Below are 17,752 nucleotides of genomic sequence, written 5' to 3'. Positions count from 1 at the left end.
TCTGCGATGGTTGGTCTCCATAATCTCGCTACCCCAAGCCCGAAATATTCTCAGTATTATACTGAATCGTATCTCTTCAAGCTGTGCTGTCTCTCTTCCCGTTGGTTTAGGCCTGGTTGCCTGAACTGTGGCATCTTCTCCATTGGCTCTGTTCCAAGACTTGCAGGATTAGCCTGTTCCCCCTTTTCTAAATAAGGACTCATCACATTTCCTTTGTCTTCAAGACAGTCAGTTACTTCAGAACTGGTTCCAGCCAGTTCAGACCCAGTGACTGGAGTCAGGTTTCAAAATTACTCAGGCCAGCGACTGGACTCAGGTTACTTCAGGTCAAAAGTTGCTTTTGCCTGTGTCTGGCAGTTCAGCTGCAGCCCCTGGCCAACAGATGGCTTTGGACCTTTTGATGTTCAGCTGTAGGAACATCTAACTTGATCCCCAATAGTGTCTCCCAATGATGTCAAACGGGCACCCTGACAGCAAAGAGAAGTTCATGTGATTGAGTGAAGTTGCAGAGAGAGAGCTGGGTGTCATCTGTTTACATGTGGAAGCTGACCCTGTGTTTAGGGATGCCACCAAAGGGCGTTGTGCAGATGAATATGATCAGGGAACCAAAGGTAAATCCCTTGAACTCTGGAAGGTACTGTGCAGAAACAGAAGGAAAAGACATTGCTGGAGCTGTACTGGGTGTTTTGGGGCATGTAGAAATGAAGCACCCAAGGACAGTCTCACCTAGATTATAGTGAAATATTAGGATGATTTGACTGTGGTCAGATGATCTGATAAGCTACTTATCCAGTCAATTGTGTATAAAAATTTCCAGTCTGTACACTGGAATGAAGTTTGAGACCCGGAGTATAAGACCGTAACCATGTTTTCTTTCTTTTTTGCCCTTAAGCAGGTGATGATGAACCAACTTCTTGAACCGCTGCAGTCCATGTAATGTAGGTACACCCATGGTGCAGCTAGGGAAAAAATTCCAGAATTTGGGCCCAACAATGGTGAAGGAGTGACATTAGAGTTCCAAGTGAGGATGGTGTCTGACTTGAGAAGGGAACTTGCAGATGGTGGTGTTCCCATGCGCCTGTTGCCCTTGTTCTTTTAGGTAGTAGAAGTCGCAGGTTTGGAAGGCACTGTCGAAGGAGGCTTAGTGAGTTGTTGCAGTGTATCTTGTAAATGGTACACACGGCTGCCACTGTGTACCAATGGTGGAGGCAGTGAATGTTTAAGGTGTTGGATGGGATGCCTATCAAGCGGGCTGCTTTGTCCTGGATGGTGTTAAGCTTCTTAAGTGTTAGAAATGCAGTCATCCAGGAAAGTGAGTAGTATTCAATCACATTCCTGACTTGTGCCTGGTAAATGGTGGACAGGCTTTGGGGAATCGGAGGTGAGTTACTGACCACAGAATTTGCAGCCTCTGACGTGCTCTTGCAGCCACAGTGTTTATATGGCTGATTCAATTAAGTGTACAGCAGATTGACAGTCAGTATATTCTAGTGGCAGTCTTTAGGGAGAGAATATGAGTCTGCAGTCTTGCTGTGCACAGGCACAAAAAGTGTGCTTTCATGTTACAAAGCTAAAAACCTTTTCTTTTTGTTGTATTGTAGAACCTGTCATTCGAATTAACTCATGGGTTGGAGCGAGTGACCATGGAGACCAGTGCCATGCAGTCAAGGAGTTCTCACCGGTTCTTGGACAGACTGCAGGGTATTGTTGTAGTGAGCTCTTCTTGGAGGATGTTCAGACTGATGAAGACAAACTGAATTGCAGTCTTCTCTCTTCAGAGTCTATGTTTATGCCTGTAACCGCTGCAGTGTCCCCTCTTACACCTTCCCATGACCTGAGCCTTCATCGAGATATTCCGGCTCCAGAAGGTGATGTCACATCACCATTTCATTTGGAAAAGGGGGCTGAACATAAGGATAGCCATGACCGAAAACATCAGAGTGCTACAAGAGGAACAGAAGAGTATGGAGCATGGGGGGGGGAAGCTAGCAAGAAAAGTAAAGTGAGTGGCAGCAAATTATTCCATGTATCCAGTCCAGTGCAATCTTGTGTCAACTTCACTTCAAGTATAAGTAAATGCCCAGAGTCAGCTGCATTAAGAAAGGAGCACAATTTGCGAGATAACAAATTGCCTAAGTGGGCACCAATGGAAACAAGCCAGAAGATGGTGGGAGAAGACTCAAAGCCAGATAAATCTGGTACATCTGTAACGTTTAATCCTGACCCAGAACTCCTGAATGAAATGAATAAAGCAGCCATAAAGATTCAAGCACACTGGCGAGGATTCTACACCAGGAACTGGAATCAAAAGGCAAAGGAAATACGTTGTGAAATCCGGCTACGTAGAATGCAGGAACATGTAGAATACTTGACTGAAGAAGTAATCAGGTGAAGACCTTGTGAGAGAGGGGTTCTTTTATCCTTTTGAGAATTCATGCTGCGTTCTAGTTATGTCCTAATTAGAGAGTGAAAATCCAAAGTTCAGTACCAGATTAATAGCTAAACATTTACCCATGTTCACCATAATCTCTAAATAAAAGAACATTGGAACAGGCTATTTAATTTAGCCCCTTGAGCTATACAGCAAGATCATGTCTGATCTGTGACCCAACTCCATATACCCAGCTTTGCCCAATATCCCTTTAATACCTTGGTTAACAAAAATCTTTCAATCTCAGATTTAAAGCTAAGAATTGATCTAGCATGAATTGCCATTTGTGGATGAGAGTTCCAAACTTCTATCTCCCTTTGTATGCAGATGTATTTCCTAATTTCACCCTGAAAGGTCTGGCCCTAATTTTTACACTCTGTCTCCTAGGCATAGGTTCCTCAGCTAGCAAGAATAGTTTCTCTCTATCTTCCTTGTCTATTCCCCTTAATAACTTGAAAACTTCGACCAAATTGCCCCATGACCTTGTAAATTCCAGAGAATACAACATTAGTCACAAGCTTGTGTAATCTCTAACACAAAAGCAGAAAATGCTGGATTCTGCTTCTGTTTTTGTTTCATTTTTTGTTTCCGATTTCCAGTATCTGTGGTATTTTGCTTTTATCTTATGTAATCTCTCTTTGTAATTTTAACGCTTGAAGTCCAGGTATCATTTTGGTAAATCTGCATTGCACTCCCTCCGATGTTAATATAAACTTCGAAGTTGTGGTGCCCTGAACGATTTACCGTACACCAGCTCTGGCTTAACCAGGGCTTTGCATAGCTGTAGTATGATTTCTACCCCTCTGCATTCTAGTCCTCTAGATATAAATGTTGGCATCCCCTTAGCCTTTTGGATTATTTTCTATGTTTCATGACGTACACGGACCTCTAAGTCTTCTCGGACCTCCACTGTTTCTTGGTTTTCACCATTTCGAACGGAGTTGGCCAACCTTTTCGCGTGAGGGACCACATTTCATTTTTTTTCTCACTCAAGGGGCTGATGAGCAAATTTCAGAAAGGTTTGACACAACATTAAACATGAATTTCAAAAAAAAAAATTTGAGGTATGAAGGAAAGAAAGAGCTTACTGAGCAAAAAAAAAATGTCAAAGCAATAAATTGACAATTTTAAAAAATGAGTAATGAATAAAAATGACCATTAGAGTGAAAATGAGGATCTGGCTCACTCAACCTCACCCACACCCACTATATGAGTGGGTATGAGTGTGTGTTGGTCTGTGGGGGTGCGGGTGAGTGAGGACCCTGAGACTAGGAGTGAGCCATTCTTGTGTGTGCACACACTCCTGCACGTGCACACACTCTCACTCACCACCAGTCGGACTCAGGTGGTTTGGAGATTAAAACGCTGAGGAGAGGTTCGGGAAGGCTGTGAAAGTACCAAGCCTCTTTCTTCCCGCCCTCTCTAACACTCAAGCTGTCCTGGGTCCCGCTGTTGCTGCAACCACTGCTCCACTATTTTGACTTCTGTAGCCCTTTAGGGGGCCTTGTCTTCATACGTTTTCCCCCGCTCCCACCACGGCACCCTGGCAGGCAGTCTCGCTTCCCCCCTCTCCCCGCTAGGCAGTCTCTCTTTCCCCCACCCCCTCCCCAGCAGACTCAGACTCACCACCACCACTGTTCAGGCCTCAGGCTGAATGAAACCACTCACCTGTTTGCTGCTCCTCCAATCACAGGCTGTTTTTCTCCTACTGGAGTGTCTATGATTGGAGGTGCAGCTCCTTGCAGAATCTTTCACTTGCACTTAGTTGTATCTGAATGTTGGTTCTGCAAACCAGATAGAGAGAGGCATGACGGGCTGGACTGTGGCCCGCTGGCCATATGTTGAACAACCCTGATTTCGAAAGTACTCTGTTCTATTCTTGTTAGGTCCAAAGTAAGACATTTGCCTACAATGAAATTTGTTTTCCACGGTCACTTAATAATCTTATAAATTTATGCTTGCATCTACTCTGCTTACAATGTTGCTAATCTTTGTGTCATCGGCAAACTTGGATATGGGATAGAAAGCTACATCATTTAAACCATTAAAAAGTGTGGTGAATTGTTGAGGCCCCAATACAGATCCTCACGGGACACCACTAAACATATCCTGCCAATTGGAGTACCTGGCCATTATCCCTGCTTTCTGTCTCCTGACACACAATTTCCTAATAGGGTCTATAATTTGCCTTCAATTCCTTAATTGTTTCCGTGGTCAGGGAGTCTAAAACACAGGGGCACAGTCTCAAGATAAGGAGATGATTGTTTAAGACTGAGATGATGAGAAATTACTTCACTTATAAGGGCTGTAAATCTTTGGAACCCTCTTCCCCAGAGGGTTTTGGATGCTCCATCATTGAATACATTTAAGGCTGGTATAGACAAGATTTTTGGTTTCTCAAGGAAGTATGGGGAGTGGGCGGAAAATGGAGGTGAAGCCCAAATCAGCCATGATCGTATTGAATGGTGGAGCAGGCTTGACAGGCCAGATGGTCTACTGCTCCTATTTCTTATGTTCATAAGATTCAACTATAGCTAACAGTCTCTAATGAGGGATATTATCAAATGTCCCTTGAGAGTCCACATAAATGACATCAGTGGACATCCCCTGTCCACTGCTTTAGTCACCTCTTCAAAAAGTACAACCGGGTTCATTAGGCATGACCTTTCCTTCATAAATCTGTGTTGATGCTCTGCAATCAGCTGAAAATTTTCAGCATGTCAGTCATCCAATCTATTGTCGGATGGCCAATTACTGGCCGTTTGGCGGGAAAGAGGCCAATTACAGGTGCAAAGCAGGGCTCTGCGCCCAATCGAAAATGTAAGCCAGGTGACAAAGCGGTAATGTCGCGAACAGGAAGTTGGTCAAGGCTACAAGTTTAAAGGCTCTTTGCTCTCTTTCTCCTTATTTTTTATTGAAGGCTGAAAATTATTTTTAAAAAACATGCAGGCACTCCACCTTCACCAGCAGAATCTGAGGCTGCATTCAGCCTTGGTCCACAAAGACAGGCTTTTCGTCTTTGTGCCGCCTCATCATAGCTGCCATAAAACACTTGCAAATCTTTTCACGGCCAATGCCCGAGAAATGGAGCAGGCAATGAAAGGCTTCAGATGATTGGTCTCTAACAAGCTCTACAGCTTGTTAGTAATTTCAAATGGCGGACAGGCTGCCAATTTCCGTGCCCACTCGCCTTCCATAAATTTGGAGACTGGCGTGATGACATTACATTGCCAACCCGTTGTCAACATGCCCTATTTTACATTTGCATGGTGTAGGGTTGGGGCAGCCTGCCCAATTTGGGGATGTAGAATCCAGCCCTATGTCTAGTAATTTCCCAACAATTGATATTGGGCAGCTGGTCTACAATTCCCTGTTTCCTTATTTCACCTTTCTTAAAAGGTGCAGTGGCATGCCATTTCTGAATCTAAAGCAACGGCTCTCAAATCAAGAGAACTTTGGAAGATTATGGTTAGGGCATCTGCAAAATGCTCACCTAGTTTTTTTTAAACCCTGGAATGGAAACCACCTTGTCCTAGGGATTTGTCACTTTTTAGTGCCATTATTTTCTACATTGTTGTTATTTTGCTTAAGTTAATTTTGGTGAGTTCTGTCTCTGATACAATATTAGTTTCTTTGGGATGTGCTGCTTTGTTGACTTTTTCCTGTACTGTAAATACTGATGCAAAGTAATTATTTTTCATGCCCACCATTTCCTTATTTTCATTTGCAATATCACCTGTTATCAGTTTTCAAGGTGTTCACATTGCTCTTGACCACACACTTTTGCCGAATATAACTTTAAACATTTTGTGTTTGTTTTGATATTCTTTGCAAGTTTCTTTCCATACTCCACTTTTGTAACCATTATTAATCTGTTTCTCCACCTTTTATTATTCTCTGCATCACTCCCATTCTTTAGGATCTGTATTTTTATATTGCGCTGCATTGTAGATAAATCTGATTGGTTTAGCAAGGTTCCAAACATAAAAAAATCCGAGACAACCAAACCTTGAAGCTAATGCAGGTTTTCTGCTTTCATTTTATGACTGCAACTGGGTTAGAAGCAGCCTTGCCATTGAAAATCAAAAATATGTACTTAAACAGATTTTCCATTCCTGGTTTTATATATAATGAATAAAATGGCAAGCAAAATTAAGATGAATATTAACCTAATATCCAAATAAAGTGGAACCATTTATGAAGCACTATCTCTGACATGTATCGGGATCTTTAAAGGGGAACATCACTCAAGGGTACTCGAGGAAAAGTACTTTTAATGGAAAAAACTCTCTCTCTTGCGCTTTCTCTCTTGCTTTCTCATGCACTCTCGCTCTCTTGCTTGCTCACGCATGCTCTATGGCAGCTGCACTCTTGCTGGCATTCTCTCCTGCTTGTGAGTTCTGGCTGGTGTGCATATTCTCTCTTGCATTCGCTTGCCTTCTTGCTTGCCCTTGCGCGCAACCTCACGCTCCCTCTGGCTCATGCCCGCTCTCCCTTTTTGTGTCCCCGCCCCACAATAATCAAAGATTTTTTAGATCAGATGTTAACTAGTAAAGTTCTGAAGGAATCCTAAAAGGACAGGTTACATGGGAAAAGAACTGCCCCAGCAATGTATTCAATGAGTATATGTGCAACTAGTTACTAGTCACCTGAGTCGATATTGGCATGCTTCTTCCACCTGCCCAATAGCCCACTATTCAAACCTAAATCAAAAGCTTGGTACAGCAAAAGTTCTATTTCTGACTTTAGGACCAACGGTCCAAGCTCTAAGTATATTTTTAAGTCAACTGTAAATCTATAAAATTGCATAAATGCTCATATCACCCCAGCACTTTCTATACTCAGCATTTATGTCCCACTTTCTCTCTCAAAGCACCACTCTACCACCCCTTTCCCTTCCAATCTACTGCTTGGAATAAAACAATGCAAATCTTTACATTACATATTTACAGGGATACCTTTACTTGAGGATAAAAAGTGCTACAATATCATGTTTGCACATGACAAACTGCGCCTGTAACTCACCAATCTTATTTGCCACACTCTGTGCATTCACATACATGTACGGTAACTCTAATTTAGACTATTAATTTCTCCCTTATTCTGAGCCCACCTAATGACTTACTATTTCTTAGTACTCTGCTCCTATTTAATATGGAACTATTTCCTTCTCTAGCACTGTCTAGTATTCTAACTTTATGCACCTTATTCCTCTTCTCCAATTCTATATGCTGGTGCCCATACCCCTGCAAATTTAGTTTAAACCCTCCCCAACGATCAGTGAACCTGCTCACGAGGACACAGGTCCCAGTCTTGTTAAGGTGCAACTCGTCCCTTTTGAATAGGTGCTTTCTATAAAATTTTTTAATCTTCATTTTCTTCTGTTCTATGTTTGGGTCTTTACAGATGGAGGAAAGAATGCAAAGAAGAACGCATTCAAAGGATGGTGCAGGAAGAAGCTGTGAAGTTTTTATGGAACCAGGTAACTTTTCTTGGTGCTTGTGGTCTAATGAGTTGCTTATCACAGATGTAAGTGGATCTATTCCTGTCACCAAGTAGATGTTTTTCAAAATTGAGAATTGTAGGTCAAGGGCCATGGCATATTGTATATCACACCAAAGTTGTAAAGAATAGGAAAGGGAGTTCATAGCAGCAATAATCAAAATAGTATCAATAAAATAGGGAAAGTTTAGACTTATCCACTAATAATACTTCCTCGAGGAAGCACCTAGGTGGTACTGAAGCTTGAGATAAAGCATATCTTAAAATAACATTGTGAATTATTTTGCCTGAACACAGAGGTGGTGCGAAAAGCAACTGTAGAAATAAATCATTATAGTCAAGTGTACAGCAGAGGGAGCTAAAATGATTGTGTAGGTTAACAGTGTGTTTTAGGAGCCAGCTGTTTGGCTCAGTGGTCACGCTTTTGCTTCCCAGAAGCTTATATGTAGAGTGTTCTTTTCTCTCTCTCTCGCGCGCTCTCCCCCCTCGCGCGCGCTCTCCCCCCTCGCGCGTGCTCTCCCCCCTCGCGCGCGCTCTCCCCCCTCGCGCGTGCTCTCCCCCCTCGCGCGCGCTCTCCCCCCTCGCGCGCGCTCTCCCCCCTCGCGCGCTCTCTCCCGCCCGCCCGCCCGCTCGCTCTCTCCCGCCCGCCCGCCCGCCCGCTCTCTCCCGCCCGCCCGCCCGCTCTCTCTCCCGCCCGCCCGCTCGCTCTCTCTCTCCCGCCCGCCCGCTCGCTCTCTCCCGCCCGCCCGCCCGCTCGCTCTCTCCCGCCCGCCCGCTCGCTCTCTCCCGCCCGCTCGCTCGCTCTCTCCCGCCCGCCCGCTCGCTCTCTCCCGCCCGCCCGCTCGCTCTCTCCCGCCCGCCCGCCCGCTCGCTCTCTCCCGCCCGCCCGCCCGCTCGCTCTCTCCCGCCCGCCCGCTCGCTCGCTCTCTCCCGCCCGCCCGCTCGCTCGCTCGCTCTCTCCCGCCCGCCCGCTCGCTCGCTCTCTCCCGCCCGCCCGCTCGCTCTCTCCCGCCCGCCCGCCCGCTCGCTCTCTCCCGCCCGCCCGCTCGCTCGCTCTCTCCCGCCCGCCCGCTCGCTCGCTCTCTCCCGCCCGCCCGCTCGCTCGCTCTCTCCCGCCCGCCCGCTCGCTCGCTCTCTCCCGCCCGCCCGCTCGCTCTCTCCCGCCCGCCCGCTCGCTCGCTCTCTCCCGCCCGCCCGCTCGCTCGCTCTCTCCCGCCCGCCCGCTCGCTCGCTCTCTCCCGCCCGCCCGCTCGCTCGCTCTCTCCCGCCCGCCCGCTCGCTCGCTCTCTCCCGCCCGCCCGCTCGCTCGCTCTCTCCCGCCCGCCCGCTCGCTCGCTCTCTCCCGCCCGCTCGCTCGCTCTCTCCCGCCCGCCCGCTCGCTCGCTCTCTCCCGCCCGCCCGCTCGCTCGCTCTCTCCCGCCCGCCCGCTCGCTCGCTCTCTCCCGCCCGCCCGCTCGCTCGCTCTCTCCCGCCCGCCCGCTCGCTCGCTCTCTCCCGCCCGCCCGCTCGCTCGCTCTCTCCCGCCCGCTCGCTCTCTCCCGCCCGCCCGCTCGCTCTCTCCCGCCCGCCCGCTCGCTCGCTCTCTCCCGCCCGCCCGCTCGCTCGCTCTCTCCCGCCCGCTCACTCGCTCTCTCCCGCTCGCTCGCTCCCTCCCGCCCGCCCGCTCGCTCGCTCCCGCCCGCCCGCCCGCTCGCTCGCTCCCTCCCGCCCGCCCGCTCGCTCGCTCTCTCCCGCCCGCTCGCTCGCTCTCTCCCGCCCGCCCGCTCGCTCGCTCTCTCCCGCCCGCCCGCTCGCTCGCTCTCTCCCGCTCGCTCGCTCTCTCCCGCTCGCTCGCTCTCTCCCGCCCGCCCGCTCGCTCGCTCTCTCCCGCCCGCCCGCCCGCTCGCTCGCTCTCTCCCGCCCGCCCGCTCGCTCGCTCTCTCCCGCCCGCCCGCTCGCTCGCTCTCTCCCGCCCGCCCGCTCGCTCGCTCTCTCCCGCCCGCCCGCTCGCTCGCTCTCTCCCGCCCGCCCGCCCGCTCGCTCTCTCCCGCCCGCCCGCTCGCTCGCTCTCTCCCGCCCGCCCGCTCGCTCTCTCCCGCCCGCCCGCTCGCTCTCTCCCGCCCGCTCTCTCCCGCCCGCTCGCTCGCTCTCTCCCGCCCGCCCGCTCGCTCGCTCTCTCCCGCCCGCCCGCTCGCTCGCTCTCTCCCGCCCGCCCGCTCGCTCGCTCTCTCCCGCCCGCCCGCTCGCTCGCTCTCTCCCGCCCGCCCGCTCGCTCGCTCTCTCCCGCCCGCCCGCTCGCTCGCTCTCTCCCGCCCGCCCGCTCGCTCGCTCTCTCCCGCCCGCCCGCTCGCTCGCTCTCTCCCGCCCGCCCGCTCGCTCGCTCTCTCCCGCCCGCCCGCTCGCTCGCTCTCTCCCGCCCGCCCGCTCGCTCGCTCTCTCCCGCCCGCCCGCTCGCTCGCTCTCTCCCGCCCGCCCGCTCGCTCGCTCTCTCCCGCCCGCCCGCTCGCTCGCTCTCTCCCGCCCGCTCGCTCGCTCTCTCCCGCCCGCTCGCTCTGTCCCGCCCGCTCGCTCTCTCCCGCCCGCTCGCTCTCTCCCGCCCGCTCGCTCTCTCCCGCCCGCTCGCTCTCTCCCGCCCGCTCGCTCTCTCCCGCCCGCTCGCTCTCTCCCGCCCGCTCGCTCTCTCCCGCCCGCTCGCTCTCTCCCGCCCGCTCGCTCTCTCCCGCCCGCTCGCTCTCTCCCGCCCGCTCGCTCTCTCCCGCCCGCTCGCTCTCTCCCGCCCGCTCGCTCTCTCCCGCCCGCTCGCTCTCTCCCGCCCGCTCGCTCTCTCCCGCCCGCTCGCTCTCTCCCGCCCGCTCGCTCTCTCCCGCCCGCTCGCTCTCTCCCGCCCGCTCGCTCTCTCCCGCCCGCTCGCTCGTTCTCTCTCTATTTTTCCGCTCTCTCTCCCTCGGCCCCGCGCCCCCGCCCTCCCTCGGCCCCGCGCCCCCGCCCTCCCTCGGCCCCGCGCCCCCGCCCTCCCTCGGCCCCGCGCCCCCGCCCTCCCTCGGCCCCGCGCCCCCGCCCTCCCTCGGCCCCGCGCCCCCGCCCTCCCTCGGCCCCGCGCCCCCGCCCTCCCTCGGCCCCGCGCCCCCGCCCTCCCTCGGCCCCGCGCCCCCGCCCTCCCTCGGCCCCGCGCCCCCGCCCTCCCTCGGCCCCGCGCCCCCGCCCTCCCTCGGCCCCGCGCCCCCGCCCTCCCTCGGCCCCGCGCCCCCGCCCTCCCTCGGCCCCGCGCCCCCGCCCTCCCTCGGCCCCGCGCCCCCGCCCTCCCTCGGCCCCGCGCCCCCGCCCTCCCTCGGCCCCGCGCCCCCGCCCTCCCTCGGCCCCGCGCCCCCGCCCTCCCTCGGCCCCGCGCCCCCGCCCTCTCTTTTGCACTCAACCCATTTAGCTAACCGTTTATAGCTTTGTAAAAATGATTCGCTGCTCCTTCCTATTCAGTTAGTTCAACATAATGCGACCCTGCTGATCTGATCCACTAAACACCCCCAGCTTCCCCAACCTGTTCCCCGCCGCCCATCCACCCAGCCAGTAATAAGTCACTCACTACACATGCCACTTCAACAGCACACTAATTCAGAGCCTGACAAGTTGACATTCATGATCCCCTTCACTTGATTTTGACAATTTTGAATGCCTCTTTTCTGCTGGGAAAACATTAAACTTTCTACTCAGTAATTCGTTTATATTCCCAATTGGTCTTTTGCTCATTTACTGTTGCGTTTTTACCTAAGGTGCTTCACCACTGGGAGGAGGGTGTAATTGTTGTGTGGCAAGTTGACATTGGAAGTTTCCATTATAAAAGCAAACATAAGTCTTTATGAAAGCAATATAAAAATAAGCTAAAAGCGCATGACTTTAAAATGGGGCCTGAATTGCACCCACATGCTCTGGTCCAATTATTATCCAGCCTCCAGCACTGTTTTACCTAGAAACTGCACTTGATTGTTGACTCCCATGTGCAATGTCACAGGAGTTCAACTAGTACATTAAAATTTGTCTCTCTGTGGCCATTTCTCTGGCCCATTATGGGTCAAAGCTTGGCCACATTAATATAGGATCCCTCACTTCTCAATCAGTTGTTTCGGTCTTTGAGTCACACAGCAGGCATATTCCATCTGAAACCCTCGGACATACTTACCACTGACAAGGCACACATCTACAAACACGCTCATTTGGGTCACAACAGTCTTGATGGCTCAGAATCTCCAGGGACTCCCTTCTCCATCCACTTTAAGACAGTCTAGTGGGCTCTGGCTACACTGAAACAACAACAGAGTCATGTCCAATCCCTTTGCCCTTCCTGTCCAATTGTATAACACACACGCTAATGCTGGCCGGGATTTTCCATGCCCGCTGGTGTCGGGTGTGTTCGGTGGTGTGAGTGGATAATATGGCACGATCAGTTTCATGATGGCATGAAACCAGTTTGCAATCACCTGCTCAGTCTGCCAATGGCGGGCTGCATTTCTTGGCATCGGACGTCAGGAACCTCATTGTCTACCCATGTCGATGGGAAAACACGCCAACGTGTTTCACAACAGCACACAAACGACATGCACCTGGTAGGCTGCGCTTAACTCAGGACTTTAAGGTTTGTTTGCCTACCTTGCTTCAGTCAGCACTTGCAGTCATAGCGCCAGGCTTCACAGACAGCACATCACTTTTAGGGGGTCTCACGGGTATGTCCACTCATTCTTGGGTGTTAACATTCAGCCCAGTGAGTAAGTGAATGCAAATTAATATTAAATGTACAAAAGATATGTATGCATTTCACCCTATGGACTTCAATAACGTATTTAGATGGGATGACTTTAGACTAGTTTTTCAATGTTCTTTTCCTTTTTGATGCAGGTTCAGAGCCTCCAGGAATGGCAGATGTGCATGACCCAGAAGGAAAATGTAGCATTGCACTGTGACACAAAAGAACCCATACTTCCACAGCATATGTTTATTCATTCATCTGAATGTGAACTACAGCCCTTTCTCTTGAATAGCCACCTGAGCCCCACCTCCAGACAAGATACTCACTTGGAATGTTCATTGCTAGAATTTCCTGATTCTGGCTTTCAGTCTTCAGATGTCACCCACAATTGTCTCAAAGATTTCCTGAATTCTCATCAGAGTTCTTCAGGGAGCACGAGCACAGTTGTAGAAGTCTCCCGTGAAATTGTAAAAAAAGACAATGAGTGTCTAACTAAGGAACTTGAGGACCCAGAAGCCCTGGATTCCAGCCACACACAATGCAGTAAAGAAAACTCCAACAGTGAACAAGACAGCAGCCTTATACAACAGTACCTCAATTCAGTAAGGCAGCTAGATGCTGCAGAGAATGAGCCAAGTTTTAGCGGGAGGACGGAATGCAGTAGTAGCAATGATGTTTCCCTCTGTGGTCCTTCAGTGGAAATGTCTAATAGCAATACCAGGATTCCAGAAGCCCTCTGTCAAGCAGAAAAATGTGTCATTGAAACTGACATTGTAGAGTCTATCGACATGCAAGGAAAAAGCCATGAACCAGTCCCTGAGACATTATGAGTAGATGTAGATAAATAGTTAACTGTAATCAGTGAAGAACAGTGCTAATAAGCTCATAATTTTTGTCAATATGCATACTTATATGAAATAAAGGCCTAAATGTGTTTAAAATGGCGCAAAAATACCACATTTAAAAATAAAATGTGATAATTAAACAATATACATTTTTCAAAAGCTCTTTAAAGATCAAATTTAAATGTAATGCTAGCATTTAATTACTTTTTTATTTCTTTAGCTTTTCATTCCAGCTAGGAATAATTTGCAATCTCCATTGTCTGCAGTTTTAGGTTTTTTATTGTTTTAATTTTCCTGAAGAATTTTCCCCTCTTCTTAGGGCTTTCGGAGCCACCCATGGTCCTTGGTTCAGAATCTGTAACTGTCTCTACTTTCCTTTCTCCTCTTCTCTTAGCATGGTGGCATGACTGAGATTATCAACTTCCTGTGTGAGTTATGATAGGTATGAAATTGTATCCCACCCTGGCAAAACATAGTAACAATCTCAATTTGCCATCTCTTCTGTTCACAGTTTTTATTGATGGAAACATATTCCTCATGTTACAACAATCAGTCACTTCTGTGTATGAGGTGATGCTCTTGTCAGACTGCTTCAGCACTACTCTACCAAGTGGGATTTCACTTTTGAGTAGTTTTGATAGATGAGAACTACCATAATTTCACAAATATTCTAATTTATCCTATGGCAAACATTCTGGGTATCTCGAGGATTCTAATTCTTGGACAGTTGCTCACGGTTCAAAACAGTTAACCAATATCTATTTTAGTAGCCAGTAAGGAGTTTTGTTTTAAATGTGAAACTAAAAGCAGTTATAAATGTGCTTGACAGTGTCCATTTTTAGTAGTATGGATCTATTGGGCCTTCAAACTAAAATTAATGAAGTTTACTAATTGCAATGAATGGTATGATTCTGAGATGCAAACCAGGAAATGCTCAGATTTGATCTCTAATCTTACAAAGGCTGTAGTGGACATTACTATAGAAGTTAGCATTCCTTTATTCAGATTACTGCTCCTGATCATTATTCCATAATCCTTGCTTTGTGTGTCTGTGGGCAATGGGTGAAGATGAAACCAAGCTCGGCTGTGATGTCTTCCACTGTCAAATAACTTGCCAGACTATTGTTATCTAGCATCACACATGAAAATGACCTCGAGCCATTAGAACATGTGCAATATACCCTGTATTGATCACTACTGTCAGCAGCGAGATGGGGGAAATGAATTTACTGCAAAACTACTTTGTGAAATTATGGTAGGAAATAAAGCAAAATGGCCTGGTTGTGCCCTGCGCTATTATATCCTGTTATGTGTAGCCGTGGGTTAGGAACAATTCCTTTTGAGCTTCATTATAGATTTTGATGTGTACCATGGAATGAGCTACTAATCTGACCTCAATAGGTCTATTTGTTATTGAACTTGGATATAGAGATTAAAACCGAAGAAAACATTACTAACACTGGGAAGGGTTGCATCCCTTATTTGAGTGATTTATAGTTTCATTTTCTGTAAAGAAATAAATATATATGCTTGTAATATTAGGACTATTGATAATGCGCATGAAACGTGTATCCTTGACACTTACTGAAGTAAGGGAGTGTTTATTGAAAATTATGGCAAATAATAACTAACCACTAAAATATGCATGAAGATCTTGCTCAGATATTTTGCATTTTTCAGCCAAATTGCATTTTACAATGGCAGTTTAAAGAAAGGAAATAATATCTAAACAATTAAGTATAAAGTGACCAGTTACTTTGGTCTAACCTGGGTGCACATATTTTTAGTGGCAATTCTTATTCTATCAAACAATGCAAAATTGATTTTTGGTCTTTGCTTATTTTATGTTGGTTCAATGAAGCAAATCTCTTCAGAAGTGTGAATGGGATGAATTTAAACTCTGACACCTAATATTGCCTGTGCCATATATAAGAATTGATAACCATGTGGAAAGAGAGTTGGGATGAACAGTGTTATGTCACTGAGAATTCCAAACCTTCCATGTGAAAGTTTTATTGTGTTATTATTGCTCTAACCTATAGGGATTTGATATCTGGGCCAAATTTGCTTATTCCTGGAGCAAGTACATGCTCCTCAGATTTGTGCACGCCGAAGTGAAAATGCTCCCCAGTACCCACTGAAGACAAAGATGTGATCGTTGAATTCTAAGAATTAATTGTCTCTTCAAATCATTCTTGTAAAATTTAAAAATAACTATCACATTGCTTTCTGCCCTTTTTGAACTTACAAACACTAATATCTTTAATATTTTATATGTACAATAAATTGTTTAATAACTGTAGGTACTTGAAATACAATCATTTTGAATGGCTTTCTTTATTGATCCTTTTTAAGTTATTGATGTCAGCAGTACAGTAATAAACCTGTTTTGTTAGATAATGTAGTTTTTAAAAATTAATTTACTTTGCTGTTAATTTAATCTGGTTTGACACTGCTCTGAGCAGCTATATTCATCATCTTTGGGGCATGAAGCTTTCCCAATACTGTCAACTGTAATCACATTTGGCTTAAATAAAATTAAGTGACAAAGCCTATGGGCCAGAATCCAAAGTCTTAAAATAGAGCTGATAAGATTCACAAGAAATTTATTAATTTACAGAAGAATCTTCTTATACCCTAGTCCCAGAATTAGATTTATGCCATGGGTCTGTGTGCATATCTATCATATATATGACTTTATTAGCTGTGCAATACAACCATCACCCTGTGAATTCTCGGAAGTCTTTTGTTACGTAGTAGAGAGAAAATGGAGAAAAAATGGCAAATGCTGCAAACTGAAATTAAAATACAAGCTACAGCAGATGAAAAGCAAAAATGAGTTACTGTTTTAGGTAGACATGCATTTGTGATGATAGGTGTCTACTCAAAACATTAGCTTTCATCAGATTTAGCACTGTCCATATTGGCAGATTGTTTCTCCCCTGATTATTATGAAATTCAACTTGATATTGCAGTGAGTGGGTCCTGTGCAGACTTAACTTCTCTTTTGTTTTGATAAATTTAGTGATTTATTTAGGTCTGACCTCAACATTTAGACCAAAGCCAAAATTATCTCTTGGTTGAAAGTTAATTAAGTTGAAGGACCTAGTGGAACATTGTCCTTGTTGCCTAATGCCACTCTTTGTCAGTGAAGACTGAAAAACTATTCTGTATCTGAATTGGAGGCCATGGCACCTTGAGCAATTTCAATGCAGTTTCCAACAGTTGACCCAAAAGGGCTTTAACAATTGTCGGAAATTAAGATGTTTAAAGTTTTTGGTTTTATGTAACATTTTAACTTTGAAATTCACAATTTGTTTCCATATTGATATGCTGATGAGGAAAGTGCCTGGTATTGCATTGTATTTATCTTTACAATTAGACTTTCATATAATTATGTGCATTCTTAATGAATTACAATTCCAATAATTTTCTAGTTTGACAAGGTTTTTTCAAAATGCTTTTACTCCAGGAAGTTAAAGGCAGTCACCAGCTTGTGTTTCCTAGAAGTGTCAATGGGGAATATCTAGCAATTGTGGCTACAGATGAAGCTTCAGGAGAAGTATTAAAGATGATGGGGCTGATTTACCTGACCTTTGTCCCCAAGGAACAACAAAGCCCTGGCATAAATGCTTGAAAAATGAGACACTCATTTTGCTGGCTCTCTTCCCCTTTGTTGTTCCAAGGAATTCACAAATGAGCGGAACAATGTCTGCACCTTCAATAGGTACAAGCAAGCAGAGCTTAGGTGTTTTTTCCCAGTCCTTTCAAATCATTACCCTATGACCAATGCATTCATTTTAATGAGATACTTAGAAGCTGAAGGTCGGTCTTGTGCCTGGATCCCCCTCAAACCAAATGTTAGTTGGAGTGCCACCAGGCTGTCAGTTGACCGTTAAGCCTGCAATATTACTCCTGTTTCTATCTCTGGGGATACGCCTATGCAAGATCGGGCTAAGATAATGATCTAGCCCACCAAATTTAGGTGCAGCTCAGCTTGGACAGGGACAGCACGTTTTCATCCAAAAGCCTGTCCCGATTCAGGACAGGCCAGGAAAATTGACTCCACTATTTATTTCTTGTGCAAGTGTAACCTATTATTTCTGTATTTGAAGGGCAAGAGTGTGGTCTAGTTTACTGTTTACATTATATTTATTTGAATACTTGCTTTTTTGTACATTTTTGTATAATACTTTAATACTTATTAAAATGAGTTTTCAGGCATCTTTGTGTGAGTAAAATTTTGTGAACTTTTTTCAT

The 17,752-nt window shown here is 47.2% G+C and overlaps 1 protein-coding gene across 2 annotated transcripts in view; it reads left to right on the top strand.

The window, feature by feature from the left end:
- The window catches only part of cep97 (centrosomal protein 97), a 62,496-nt gene extending 48,877 nt beyond the window's left edge, over positions 1-13,619 (top strand). For both annotated transcript variants that reach the window (XM_078560061.1, XM_078560059.1), the window contains 3 exons: positions 1,602-2,388; positions 7,838-7,913; positions 12,797-13,619. In XM_078560061.1, coding sequence (XP_078416187.1) covers positions 1,602-2,388; positions 7,838-7,913; positions 12,797-13,477 — 1,544 coding nt within the window. In that variant the 3' untranslated portion in view covers positions 13,478-13,619. The remainder of the gene's footprint in view (positions 1-1,601; positions 2,389-7,837; positions 7,914-12,796) is intronic.
- The last annotated feature ends 4,133 nt before the right edge of the window (positions 13,620-17,752 follow it).

Source organism: Cetorhinus maximus, chromosome 16, assembly GCF_964194155.1.
Source record: "Cetorhinus maximus chromosome 16, sCetMax3.hap1.1, whole genome shotgun sequence".
Classification (NCBI taxonomy): Eukaryota; Metazoa; Chordata; class Chondrichthyes; order Lamniformes; family Cetorhinidae; genus Cetorhinus; species Cetorhinus maximus.
The sequence above is the reverse complement of the archived record's forward strand: the minus strand, read 5'-3'. Positions and strand labels throughout refer to the sequence as shown.